Source organism: Cnephaeus nilssonii (assembly GCF_951640355.1).
Source record: "Cnephaeus nilssonii genome assembly, chromosome: 23".
Lineage (NCBI taxonomy): Eukaryota > Metazoa > Chordata > Mammalia > Chiroptera > Vespertilionidae > Cnephaeus > Cnephaeus nilssonii.
In genome coordinates this window covers 15,398,248-15,412,047 of record NC_137094.1, presented here as the reverse complement: position 1 = coordinate 15,412,047, position 13,800 = coordinate 15,398,248, and the positions used below count along the sequence as shown (strand labels likewise).

The window sequence follows — 13,800 nt, the reverse complement described above, 5'->3', positions numbered from 1 at the left end:
TCGATGTTTCTCTCACTCCCTCTCCCTTCCTCTCTGTAAAAAATCAATAAAATATATATTTTTTTAAAAAATAAAAAAATAAAATGGCCTAGAGCAGCGGGCGCCAATCGCTTGTCTGCAGACCACTGGTGGTCCGTGAGGTCCGAAAGATTGGCGGCCGCTGGCCTAGAGCATGCCCGGCTGGTGTGGCTCAGGGGTTGAGCATCCACCTAGGAACCAGGAGGTCACGGTTCGATTCCCGGTCAGGGCACATAGGGGGCGTGCAGGAGGCAGCCGATGGCTGATTCTCTCTCATCATGGATGTTTCTCTCTCCCTCCCTCTCCCTCCCTCTCGGGAGTCCATAAACATATATTTCAAAATAAATAAAAATAGCCGAGGGCAGGTGCCCAGAGAGGGTGGGAGTGGGGCGCTCTTTGGCTCCAGCGTGCTCCTCGGGATGGGGAGCGGGCGGAGCCGGGTGGCGGTGGCTCTCCGTGGCTCAGATCTGTCCCTCGCAAGGACCCCATGACTCATTCCCCTCCCAACCCAGGCGCCCCCCTCGCGCGCGTCTGAACACCCTGCATGTGACTGTCACACTCAAAGCCGGGTCTGGCCTTCACTGACTTTATTTTCTCATATGGAGTCCACTGGTTTGCTGTCCCTTCAAAGAGAGGCTGCCCGGCATGGGTCAGGGGTTGAGCATCATCCTAGGAACCAGGAGGTCAGGGTTCGATTCCCGGTCAGGGCACATGCCCGGGTTGTGGGCTCCATCCCCAATGTGGGGCGTGCAGGAGGCAGCGATCAATGATTCTCTCTCATCATTAATGTTTCTATCTCTCTGCCTCTCCCTTCCTATCTGAAATAAATCAAAATATATTTTTAAAAACCTCACTTGTTGAAGGAGTACAGTTCATGGTTCTTAGTAAATTAACAGAAGGGTGAAGCCATCCTCACTCGACCTAGGAACCAGGAGGTCACCGTTCGATTCCCCGTCAGGGCACACGCCCGGGTTGTGGGCTCCATCCCCAGGGTGGGGCATGCAGGAGGCAGCCCATCCATGATTCTCTCTCATCATGGATGTCTCTCTCTCTCCCTCTCCCTTCCTCTCTGAAATCAATAAAAAAGTATTTTTTTTAAAGGAAAGGTGTAGTCAGAGCACTGCTCTTACAACAAGGGCCCTGGTGGGGCTCGCTTAGCCTCCCAGGGTTCAGAGTGGCTTCCGGAGGCCAGGAACCGGAACCAGAACCGGAACCAGGACCGGAACCGAGCCGGCCTGGGCAGGCTCAGTGTCAGCTGAGCCAGAAGTTGCTAGAGAGACACGCAGTGCACCTCCTCCGAACAGCGGCCAGGCCCAGGCTGCAGGAACTAAGAGGGTTAGCAGCGGTGAGAGGGCCCCAGACCGCCCTCAGGCCAAAGGGCCGTAACGGGCTGCTTGGAGCCACAGAGAAAAGCACGTGCTCCGTCCTCGGTGTGTTTTACAGTGAAGTGGCCCTAAGCGAGCTTAATGTGTAACGAGGAGTTCCGCCTTTCTTCACAAGGGCTGGATCTGCTGCTGCTGCTCGAACAAAGGGCTGACAGTGGGCGTATGGGCCCTTTTTAAAAAATATATATATGTTGTTATTGATGTCAGAGAGGAAGGGAGGAGAGAGAGAGCGAGAGAAACATCCATGATGAGAGAGAATCATGGATCGGCTGCCTCCCGCACGCCCCACACTGGGGATGGAGCCCGCAACCCGGGCATGTGCCCTGACCGGGAATCGAACTGTGACCCCCTGGTTCCTAGGTCAACGCTCAACCACGGAGCCACGCCAGCCGGGCTGAGCTATTTTTTTTTCTAAGGGGGCCACAGAGCAAAGGGACTTTCGGGCATTTGCCCTTTTCACCTACGTTCCTTCATTATATTCCTCACGGGCCGACCTCCGCTCGGGAACTGAGGGCCGGCCTGGGGGACACGCAATCGCTGGACGTGACCGTGCCTGGTTTTTAAAGCAAAATCAGACCAATTCCTCTTCTCTACAAAGCGCCTCTGCCAGGGGTCGGCAAACTCATTAGTCAACAGAGCCAAATAGCAACAGGACAACGATTGAAATTCCTTTGGAGAGCCACATTTTTTAAACTTAAACTTCTTCTAACGCCACTTCTTCAACACAGACTCGCCCAGGCCGTGGTGTTTTGTGGAAGAGCCACCCTCAAGGGGCCAAAGAGCCGCATGTGGCTCGCGAGCCGCAGTTTGCCGACCACGGGCCTAGGCTGAGTGCTTCACAGAGTCACCAAAGACATTTTATCTCCTCCGAGCACGAGCCAGAGCCGGCTGGGCCCCCTGCCCAGACACCCGCGGGCCAGGCCCCTAAACCAGCGGCCGCCAGCCGGTGGCCCGCAGACCACGGCTGGTCCGTGGGGTCCGAAAGGTTGGCGACCGCTGCACCCCCCTGCAGGTCGGGGGCTGAGCGGGTTAGGCTCTGCCGCTGAGGGTCCCGGGGAAATTGCAGGTGTGTTTTCCAGCCTAGGTCATCGTACCCTGAGAGACACCCCGCTATTCGTGGGGCCTGAGCCTGGGCCTGGGCCTGGGCCACTCTCAGGCATGGAAAGGGCCTGTTGGCTGGATGGCCGCCACCCCGATCCCGTTCCTTCGAGTCGAGTGGGTCACAGCAGGCAAAAGTCAGATGGGCCAGAAGAAGCCTCGTGTGGTGACGTCTGTACGAATCCCATGCTCGGTCTTCCTGGGCCTTTTGTGAAGTAGAATTACCGTCGCTGCCTTCTCCTCCTCGGCGTTGTCTGCGTTCAGCAGAGCAGACACCAAGTGATGTACGTCCTCCCTGTAACACGCGGGAGCACCTGGGGATCCTTCCTCGCTCTTCCTAAGTGCCTCGCTTTATGACACGCGCATTTAATGAGCTCCTCTCAATCACGCGTACATTATTCATTTACAACCACATAAATTAAAAGCACTGGGAGCTACAGCTCCCTTGCCGCAGGAACTCGGCGTCAGAACCATTTCGTGGCAGCATTGGCTACTTGTTTCTCTTGGGTTTTGGGGGAAGGATGGGAGTTTTTCCCAAGAAAGGCTTTAAGCCGTGACATTGTGGCTCAGTGGTTGAACATCGAGGTGTGAACCAGGAGGTCTCGGTTCGATACCTGTTCGGGGCACATGCCTGGGTTGCGGGCTCCATCCCCAGGAGGGGGCGTGCAGGAGGCAGCCGATCGAATCTCTCTCATCATGGATGTTTCTCTCTCCCTCTCCTTCCCTCTTTCTTCCTCTCTGAAATCAATACAAATGTATTTTTAAAAAAGAAAGAAAGTCTTTAAGTACCCACCAAAGAAGGGGGCAGGCTGGTTCATATTTCATTATGAATTAGTGTTGGGGTGTTGGTCTTTCGGATGTGCGGGGTTCTTTTTGAGGGTCCGGTTTTGTGAGAGTCGGGTGACAGCTGGTGTGTTTAAGCCCAGACAATGCCCATGTTTCCCAGTAAAGACGTCTCCTCCCCGGTGGGGGGAGCAGAGAGGATGACGCTGAGGGTGGACGGAGGGATATGAGGGCATTTGCATTTGGCAGAATCCTTTCTGGGGGGCGGGTGAGGCTAAGCAGACCTGCCTTAGAGAGGAGGGACGGAGGCACGCCCCCCGGCTCACAGGAGTCCGTCCGAGGGAGCCGTGGGAGTAACAACCCCATAGGAAGGATAGGAAAGAGAAGAGCCCATTTATAAGCTCCACCAAAACCATGTTCAGTCCCTCGTCATAAACAGCAGGGTTTTATGGGGCCGCTGTGAAGAGAACGTTAAATTCTCCTTAGACTCAACAACATCAAAGTGCCAATCCTCCCCGCGTTCCTTTCGGGACTTAATGGGATCCCAACGAAAACACCAGAACCTTCATGTTGGGAAGTGGACCAGGCCTCCCTGTAAAAAGAGCCGTCCGTCCAGGGACGCACAGTTCCAGAGGATCAGCTGTCTGCCGGGAAGCCTCGGGGGGGGCGGGGGAGAGCCGTTACGTACATGCGTGTCAGGAACATGTACCTAACTGGCATGTAGAAACACACCAGAACATGGGTGGGGCGCCGACGTGTGTTACGAACATGTACCTCACTGGCATGTAGAATTCACCAAGACGCCCCGCAGCAGCCCTGAGGCACGGAGAGCTTTGGCATCTGACACACGTGGTGTCTCACACCGTGAGGCACGTGAATGAATCAAAGTGATCTCTCTCTCTCTCTCTCTCTCTCTCTCTCTCTCTCTCTCTCTCTTTGTCAGATCGGCAAAAAATAATATACTTTTTGGTGTGCCACAGAATTTCAGTCATCAGTGTCCGTGTGCCAGGAAATGAAATGAGCTGACAATCCCTGGTATAACAGGATGATCTGAAGAAGTTTCAGCTACTAGAACCTTCTGTGCTCTTCGGATAGCACTTGACGCCCTATGTTTTACTTTAAATTTTTATCTCTCGTATCCCGCATCACCAAAAAGGTGTGATGGTTGACATCTTACAGTTTCCTAGTGAAACCATATCCGTTTAAGGAAAACACCCAAAGCGCTGGCAGATTACATAGCTAGACAGACAGACAGACAGACAGACAGACAGGTAGGTAGATGATAGATAAATAGGGAGATGATAGACCACATGCAATGACAAGGAAATGTCTCCAAGAACTATTGTTCAGTGAAAAAAGCAAAATACGCTGCTCGTTGTACCTTTTTAAAAACAAAGAGAATAGATGTTTGCATTCCTTGCCTGTACATTAAAAATCCCTAGGAGAATAAGCAAGAAACGAAAAGCAGTAGGTACCTGTTCGTGGGATCGGAGCAGAGCAAATGGTTGAAGGATATTATATCGTCAAAAAGAAATGCATCATGCCCTGACCGGTGTGGCTCAGTGGACAGAGCGTCGGCCTGCGGACTGAAGGGTCCCGGGTTCGATTCCGGTCAAGGGCATGTACCTTGGTTGCGGGCACATCCTCAGTAGGCAGCTGAACCGATGTTTCTCTCTCACCGATGTTTCTAACTCTCTATCCCTCTCCCTTCCTCTCTGTAAAAAAATCAATAAAATATATTTAAAAAAAAAAAAGCAAGCAGAAAGCGTGAGGGGCACCCGGGCAGCGTGTGACCATCCAAGACGCTGTCCGATCAGCTCCGAGGGGACAGAAAACGCCGGAGGGGCGCACACCGAAGCCGAGGGCCAAGTAAGGACACAGACACGCCAAGAGGATCTGGGCCTCCTCCCGAAAGACACAGGGACTTTTTGGGCGGTTTTGAGGGAGAACATGGCAAGAACGGCTAACACCACCCCTGCTGGGGGGAGGCGGCAGCACGCGGACTGGGGACAGAAAGTGAAACTGCTCCGAGCAGGTGGGAGAGGCCTGGCGCCGCCCGTACCCCCGCCTCGGCGGCAGGGGGAATGTCACCCCCCATCTTCGCGACGGGTCCCCTGGTTGGCCTAGGCTACCGTTTAGAAGTGTTTGAAGGACGCTGTGTTTCCAGAGGCGTTACAGTTTGAAAGACTGACTCAAGAGCTGGAGGCAGCAGGCGGGATCCTAGCCAGCCCGTGGGGGCGCGGTGCCAGCTGGGTTGGAGATGGGCAGCAGGAACAGAATCATGTGTTTAAAATAGCGAGTGGGAGCCCTGGCTGGTGTGGCTCAATGGATAGAGCATCAGCCTGCAGACTGAAGGGTCCCGGGTTCGATTCCGGCCAAGGGCACATGCCTGGGTTGCGGGCTCGATCCCCAGTAGGGGGCGTGCAGGAGGCAGCTGATCCATGATTCTCTCTCATCACTGATGTTTCTCTCTCTCACCCCCTCTGCCTTCCTCTTTGAAATCAATAAAAAGAAAGGACATATATGAAAAAGAAAGAAGAAGAAAGAAAGAAACTATAAGCCAGATGCATGCTGGGCAAAGCTTCTGGCCAGGCCGCTGCCTCGCACAGAGCCGTCTCCTCAAGTTGTGCGGGCTCTGATCTAGGCAGAGCGGGACTGTTTTTCTTCGCGGGCGGTGGTTTTTCTGTCAGTCCGGCTGCTGTGTTCAGGGAGGTCTTTGTTCCGATGCGAACCTCCTTGCCTAGTGAAATCACAGCTCCAGGACAAAGCCGGGTTCACCCAGCCCCCTCTGGTTGAGACAGATTGCACGGCCGTAGTTGGGGGTCTTGTTGGAGGAGACGTTGGAGAAGGAAACGTAGTGTCGGTAAGTAGGGCAGGCGTCGGCGTTTGACCTTGAGATGGTGGAAGCCCCGTCTCCTGGGAGGTCGTGGGGATGGTGTGATGGAACGTTCTCAGGACTCCGGGCAGGCCCTCCAGGGCTGGCTGGCCACGGTGGTGGCAGCTCCCGGGGCGTGGTGTGCCCAGGAACTCCCCGGGGGCTGGGTCAGGTGTGGGTTCCAGGCTTGTGTCTAGACTTGCGGGCGCCTTCTGCCCGGACGACCGGGGCTCTGAGTTGATAACGAGTGCCCGGTGCGCCCACACGTTCTGGGGGAGGCTGCGGTGGGGGTTCAAGGCGAAACGTCACCTGTTCCTTCTCCAGCATCTTCTTCTCACTTGGAGAGAAAAACCCTAAAACAACTCCACCAGTTTAGACCGAAGGAGCGAGGCGTCCCTCTGTCATTCAGCTACCGGTTCAGGAAGGGCGTCTGGGATGAAGGAAAAGGTCACGCGTGCTCTGTGCGTCCCGCTCAGGGTCCCCGGGAGCCCACGGGACGGAGGTTTGGGTCTTGGATCCCAGTGTCCTACGTTTGCGGTTTGGGGTTTGGGTTTGGGGTGTGGGGTGTGGGTGGTGAAGTCGAACCGGCCTAGGCTGGGGATTAAACTGGGGCTTGGGGGATATGGAGTTCAGCTATCTGGGTTCGATGGGCAGGTCTCGTAACCTAGCCCAGGCGTCCCCAAGCTACGGCCCGCGGGCCACATGCGGGTGTTTTTGCCGTTTTGTTTTTTTACTTCAAAATAAGATCTGTGCAGTGTGCATAGGAATTTGTTCATAGTTTTTTTTTAAACTATAGTCCGGCCCTCCAATGGTCTGAGGGACAGTGAACTGGCCCCCTGTTTAAAAAGTTTGAGGACCCCTGCCCTGGAGCCTGGCCTTGTTCACGTATTGAGAGGGGAGTCCTGAACCCTAACTCACGTGAGGGTTGTGAGATGACAGACGCGGGGGAGAAGGCCCGGACATCAGCCCCCCCGTTTCTCCCTCTGCGCCCCTCCATCCCCATCGGCCAGGAGCAGGGACGAGGTATGACCAGCCACTTCTGTGCCTGCCCCTCCCCTCTGCTGTGGCCCCCAACACACGGCGTGGTGCCCCGTACGGGGACGCGGTTCACGATCCAAAGGTCAGCGTGAGCAGCGTTCCTTTCTTTCACATGAGGCCAAACCAAGGACAAGGGAAAGGTTTATGGAAAAGTTTAATTTTTTCTCTTAAAGACAAAAGTAATTTTAGGAAGTGCCCTTTTGGCTAATGCACGGCCAGCCAGGGCTTGGACCTGGGGACCAGCCAGGCGGCCCCACGCGCTTCATTATGATCCTCTCCTCGCTCTTCCCCTTCCTGGTCCTCAGGAGGGCCTGTGGCATTGCAGGTTGGCAGACCCGGGACCCGAGTGTGCCAGGGGGAACCTCCCTCACCCCCATCCCCGTCGGCCCGCTTCCTGCGGGTCAGCCGGGGCCCGGTGCAGCTTCAGGTACGGGGTCCAGACGCAGGTTCCGGCTGTGGCCCCAGGTGGGAGGAGGGACCCCGGGCAGGGCCAGGGCTTGGGCTCGGCCCCCACCTTCTCCTTCTCGCTGCTCCGGGTGGGGGCTGGGTCCCGGTCTTCGTTAGCCAAGCAGGGTTGTTTGTGTTCTGACGTGAGTTGGTTCCGTAGAGCTGATGAATGGTCAGGCGAACGGCTGTTTGCCTAATGGGTTTGGTCTTGGGTCAACAGTGGGCCGTGGACATTTTCCAGGTTGTCACAGGTTTGGGTTACAGTTCGTATTGGAGCAGGTGTGCTTGTGGTCGTGGGGCTCTGTGTTTGGTGACTTTGCTGATGGGATCACACACACACACACACACACACACACACACAATGTTGCTGGTGAAAGAGGAGTTGCTGGCCCGGCCGTCGTGGCTCAGGGATTGAGCGTCGACCTATGAACCAGGAGGTCACGGTTCGATTCCCAGTCAGGGCACATGCCCAGGTTGCGGGCTCCATCCCCAGTGTGGGGCATGCAGGAGGCAGCAGATCCATGATTCTCTCTCATCATTGATGTTTCTCTCTCTCTCCCTCTCCCTTCCTCTCTGAAATCAATAAAAATAATATAAATCTTGGCCAGCACGTGACTCAGTTGGTAGGAACCCCCCACGTCTACACCCATCACACTTTGCAGCAATCAAAGGCAGGTCCCTCCCGTCTGCCCGGGAACGAAGAGCGTTAGGCTGTCATATCCGTTAAGTGGAGACCAGTCAGGAGGGCACCTCCTGTGCTCGCTTCCTTGTGCCCAAGAAGAGGTCTCTGGCAGGTGGATGGATGGTCCTCCTCTCATAGTCAAGGTCACAGTCAAGGTCTATGTGGGCAAGCCCACTGACACGGGTGAGGGCACCGTTTTTGGTCTCACATCAGCACCAGGCGCACTGGCCTGGGGCCAATGGTCTTGCTCTCGTTAGAACGGAAATCCGCTCAGTGGAGCTGTAATCCCTTGGTCATGAGGCCTCAGAGGGCCACCAGAGCTCAACTGGGCCCAGGAATCTCACCTGTGCCATCTCCAGGATGGCTCCCCACGCCCCTCCCCACTTCCCATCAGCCACTTGGGCTGCCAGTACTCAGCCATGTCTACATGCCCTTCCGCCCGCCCTCCCCCCCCTCGTCTACACCCATCACACTTTGCAGGCATCAGAGGCAGGTTCTCGGAGGGGAGGGGATGTAAGCTTCCGGTTGGCTTTGGATGGCTCGATGGCTCCGGTCCCAACATGAATCATTGTTGGTGACGGTGAGCCAGCTGGAACTTGGAAATCCTACTTGCACTGTGTTCCCGAAAGAAGGGTCAGCCTCTTCGTTAAAATAGGTTGACCTCGCCCTGACTGGTGTGGCTCAGTGGATAGAGTGTCCGCCTGCGGACTGAGGGGTCCCGGGTTCGATTCCAGTCAAGGGCATGTACCTTGGTTGCGGGCACATCCCCAGTGGGGGGTGTGCAGGAGGCAGCTGATCGATGTTTCTCTCATTGATGTTTCTAACTCTCTATCCTTCTCCCGTCCTCTCTGTAAAAAAATCAATAAAACATACATAAAATTAAAAATAATATAGGTTGACATTATTGGCACGATCCCAGCACCACCTTCTGTCGGAGCATCGGGGCCCAACCTGACGTGCACAGAGGGAATAACACGACGTCAGATCATGGTGCGACGTTCTCTTCACTGCACATCCATAAGTAACAATGATAAATAACAAGGTCCCACCCTTCCTATAAGTGCTTAAAAAAAACCAAAAAAGACAGGGTGGCCGTGGCCCCTGTGGCTCAGTGGTTGAGCGTCCATCCATGAACCAGCAGGTCATGGTTCGATTCCCGGTCAGGGCACATGCCCCGGTTGCGGGCTCGATCCCCAGGGTGGGGTGTGCAGGAGGCAGCCGATCCACGATTCTCTCTCATCACCGATGTTTCTCTCTGTCCCCTCTCCCTTCCTCCCTGAAGTCGATTAAAAAAAAAAAAAAGAGAGAGAGACAAAACGAAAGAGAGACCGGGCGTAGGAGATCATCTATATATATAAAAGCCTAAGCGACTGTTAAGGCGGAATGACTGGAATGACCGGTCCTATGACACGCACTGAGCAGGCAGGCAGGTGAGCGGTTAGAGGCGAGCAGGCAGGCAGGCAGGCAGGCAGTTAGGGGCAAGCAGTCCCGGATTGCGAGAGGGATGTCTGACTGCCAGATGTCTGACTGCAGGGATCGGGCCTAAACCGGCAGTCGGGCATCCCCTGAGGGGTCCCGGATTGTGAGAGGATGCAGGCCGGGCTGAGGGCCTCCCCCCACCCACCCCCCGCCGTGCACCAATTTCATGCACCGGGCCTCTAGTGTGACTCTAATAACACTGCCTTCTCTCCTGTTTTAGGGAATGCTGCCGCTTTTTTGGAGGCAATGGCTTGACTTTGAAGGTGTTTTTCACCAAGGCAGCCCCGTTTGGTGTCCTGTGGACACTCACAAACTACCTGTACTTACACGCAATAAAGAAAATAAACACCACGGACGCCTCCGTGCTCTTCTGCTGCAACAAGGCGTTTGTGTTCTTGCTCTCGTGGATCGTGCTCAGGGACAGGTTCATGGGCGTGAGGGTAAGTCCTGGCCACCCGTCTCCCTCCCGCGCTCATGCCGACCACCGCCCGCCCGCCCGCCCGCCCACCCGCCCATCGGCTTGCGCGTTCGCTCCGTGCGCTGGCCCCCGAGCCTGAGCTGCTGACCGCCCTTCCTTCCGTCCGATCTGGCAGCAGCCAGGAGCCGGCGGGGGGGGGGGGTCCTGTTCTCGGTGTGCCTGGCAGACCTTCTTGCTTGCAAACCATCCGCGACAGGCGTCCATGAAAGCACCTTCCATTTCAAGCTTCTCCACAGGCATTCCCTGGAGGGCGTGCCCGTCGGGGACCCGGCCTGGGGAGGATGTGTGGCCCTCGCCGGCGTGGCTCCGTGGAGAGAGCGTGGGCCTGTGGACTGAAGGGTCCCAGGTTCGGTTCCGGGTCAAGGGCATGTCCCTCGGTTGCGGGCTCGACGCACAGCCCAGTCTCGGGCGCGTGTCAGCGGCAGCCAATCGTGTGTCTCTTGCACATCGATGTTTCTCTCTCTGTGTCTGTCGCTTCCCCACCCTCCTAGTCTCTCTCTAAAAAAAGGAAAAATATCCTCAGGTGAGGATTAACCAAAAGAAAACAAATGTTTTGAGGTGAAGAGGAGGAGGTAAGAAAATACTGGAAACCCCCTAGAGTAGCGGTCGCCCACCGGTGGCCCGTGAGGCCCGGAAGGTTGGGGACCGCAGCCCCAGAGAACAGAGAACAGTGGCCATCAGATCTTTTCTCGCTGCTTACGTGGCTGAGAGGGTTTCCCCTCGCGTCCGGGAGCTGGTCTCGTCCGGCTGTCCCGGCCACGTGGCCGGTGTGGGCTGTGCCGCAGCCTCGGCACCAGGCACGGCTGAACCACGGAGCAAGGAGGCGGCATCGGTGATGGGCTTTCGGTCTCTCACGGGCACCACTCATCGTAGAAGGCTGTGACCTGCCGTCCGACAGCTCCCGCTCTACGTGGTGCAGGGTTTCCCTCGTCTCGTTTTCGGGAGCTCAGGGAGCTGGCGAGATCCGGGAGGCCCCGCAGCAGGCCAGGGAGACAGGAAGGTCCCCAGGATGAACCGGTGGGATTTGCACCCAGGGCGAGGCCTGCCTGCTGCACGGGTTCTCCCTGCGTCATTTCCAGGGACTGAAGGGAGCTGGCACTGCCCCCTACTGGAGGGCTGAGGAACAAGCTTGAGTCGCCCGGGCATAAAGGTCTGTGAGTAGTTGGCAGAGAGGACTCGTGTTGTTAAGACAGTTCCTCAGGTCACAAGGGCTGTGGTCCTGAGAAAAACAGGTGCAGGTCACATGACCAGACCCCAAGGAACAGGTACAGGTCACATGACCAGACCCAAAGGAACAGGTACAGGTCACATGACCAGACCCGAAGGAACAGGTACAGGTCACATGACCAGACCCGAAGGAACAGGTACAGGTCACATGACCAGACCCAAAGGAACAGGTGCGGGTCACATGATCAGACCAGAAGGAACAGGTGCAGATGACATGACCAGACCCCAAGGAACAGGTGCAGATCACATGACCAGACCCGAAGGAACAGGTACAGGTCACATGACCAGACCAGGAAGGAACAGCTGCAGATCACATGACCAGACGGGGGGAGGGCAGGTGCAGGTCACATGACCAGACCCGAAGGAACAGGTGCGGGTCACGTGACCAGACTGGAACCAACAGGCGCAGGTCAGACCGGAAAGAAGCCAGCGTGTCTTCTAACGCTGTGGCGGCCGGCCTCTCTCGGCCTCAGCGGTGACTTGGAAGGCTGGCCCTGGTGTCACCCGTGACCGTGCCTCCGTGCGCTCCTCCTGCTGCTCAGACTCGGGGACCGACCGCCACGGGGACTCCCGTCTGGAGTCAGGTCTGCATCTGGGTTCCACTCCCGCGAGCTGTTGAGCCTGGAGCCGGTTACTTCACGTCTCTGAGCCCCAGCCCCCTCATTCCAAACCAGCAGTTCGCGCACCTCTTCTAGAACATTCTGAGGCCCGTGGAACTCAGTGGGTGGGGTCTCTGTGTCGGTGAGAGGGCCCGATGGGTCCCCACGTCTCCGGTTGGCGGGTGGCAGCGGCCGAAGGCTCCCCCCGTTTCAGGAGGCAGTTTGGGGCAGTGAGAGCGAGGGGCTCCGGGGCACGCCCTCCGGCCCCTCCCCGCGCCGAGGCCCCCCCGCTGTGGCCAGCTGCTGGGGGAGGAGAGGGCCGGGGGAGCCAGCCCAGCCCGCAGCTCCGGGCAGGCGGCAGGTGGGGTCCCGTGCACAGCCCATGCTTTCCAACCAGGAGAGGCTGACGAAGGAGCGAGAGGCCCGGCTGAGGTCTCGGCTTTTCTTCTTCTTTTTTTTAAAAAAATACCTTTTTATTGATTTCAGAGAGGAAGGGAGAGGGAGAGAGAGATAAAAGCATCCATGATGAGAGAGAACCATGGACCGGCTGCCTCCTGCACGCCCCACACTGGGGATCGAGCCCACAACCCAGGCATGTGCCCTGGCCGGGAATCGAATTGTGATCTCCAGGTTCATAGGTCGACGCTCAACCACTGAGCCACACCGGCCGGGCTGCCTGCTCGTTTGTCAATTCTTGTTCTTTTGTTGGGAAAATCGCCATTAACTCGCTGCCTCTTTCTCTTAATGACGAGTTGTACGTGGTACACGTGGTGTTTGAACATGAAATACATAGGTGACTTGTGAAGTGGCTAACATGACTAATCCAGAGAGATGGGCAGACAGATGGGGCGTGTCTCTGTGGAGGGTCCCCGCCTCTGTCGGGAGCCTCTGTGTTATGTGCCGATGTGTCGTCTCGTGAGAATATGGCGGGAGGAATACGCTAGAATAAGTCTACAGCTGTCTGAGCCTACGCTGTGTCACCTTCACTCACAATTCGACATGGAAGCCACCAAGGACACTAAGAGTCAAATCTCAAAATGCAGCCGGCGGTGGCTTGCTGTGTGACTCATCCTTTCCTGTGTATATAAATATAGACACTGGCTTTGCAGGCAGACAGGCCTGAACGCTGTCTCCCTGCTCTGTGACTCTGGGCCACTTCCTGAACCTCTCTGAACCCGTTTCCACGTCTATAAAATGAAATGCATGAAAATACCTACCTGTGTCGAGGGTTAAATGAGAAAATGCATAGAAGACGCTTATCCCGGGACCACTCCGTACATGTGAGCTGTGTGATAGTGTTAGGGAGGTCAGAGGTCAGCGCGGAATGATCCGGAGGGAGAGAGAAAATGCTCCGTTAAATCCAGGATTGAAACCTGCATTGCACACGTTGGTTCTGCGCTCCCCGGGCCAACGCCCCACCCCCAGCGACGCTGCTGGGGTTCCGTGACCCCTCAGATCAGAACGTGGACTTCCCGCCCAGCTGGCATGTCTCATCTCAGAACCAAGACCTATGAACCAGGAGGTCTTGGTTCGATTCCCGGTCAGGGCACATGCCTGGGTTGCGGGCTCGATCCCCAGTGTGGGGCGTGCAGGAGGCAGCCGATCCATGATTCTCTCTCGTCACTGATGTTTCTGTCTCTCTCTGCCTTCCTCTCTGAAATCAACAAAATATAGATATATTTTTAAAGAAG

At 56.2% G+C, this 13,800-nt stretch overlaps 1 protein-coding gene across 2 annotated transcripts in view; it reads left to right on the top strand.

The window, feature by feature from the left end:
* Window positions 1-13,800, top strand: part of SLC35F3 (solute carrier family 35 member F3) — a 59,799-nt gene that overhangs the window by 39,308 nt on the left and 6,691 nt on the right. For both annotated transcript variants that reach the window (XM_079763744.1, XM_079763743.1), the window contains exon 4: window positions 10,026-10,245. In XM_079763744.1, coding sequence (XP_079619870.1) covers window positions 10,026-10,245 — 220 coding nt within the window. The remainder of the gene's footprint in view (window positions 1-10,025; window positions 10,246-13,800) is intronic.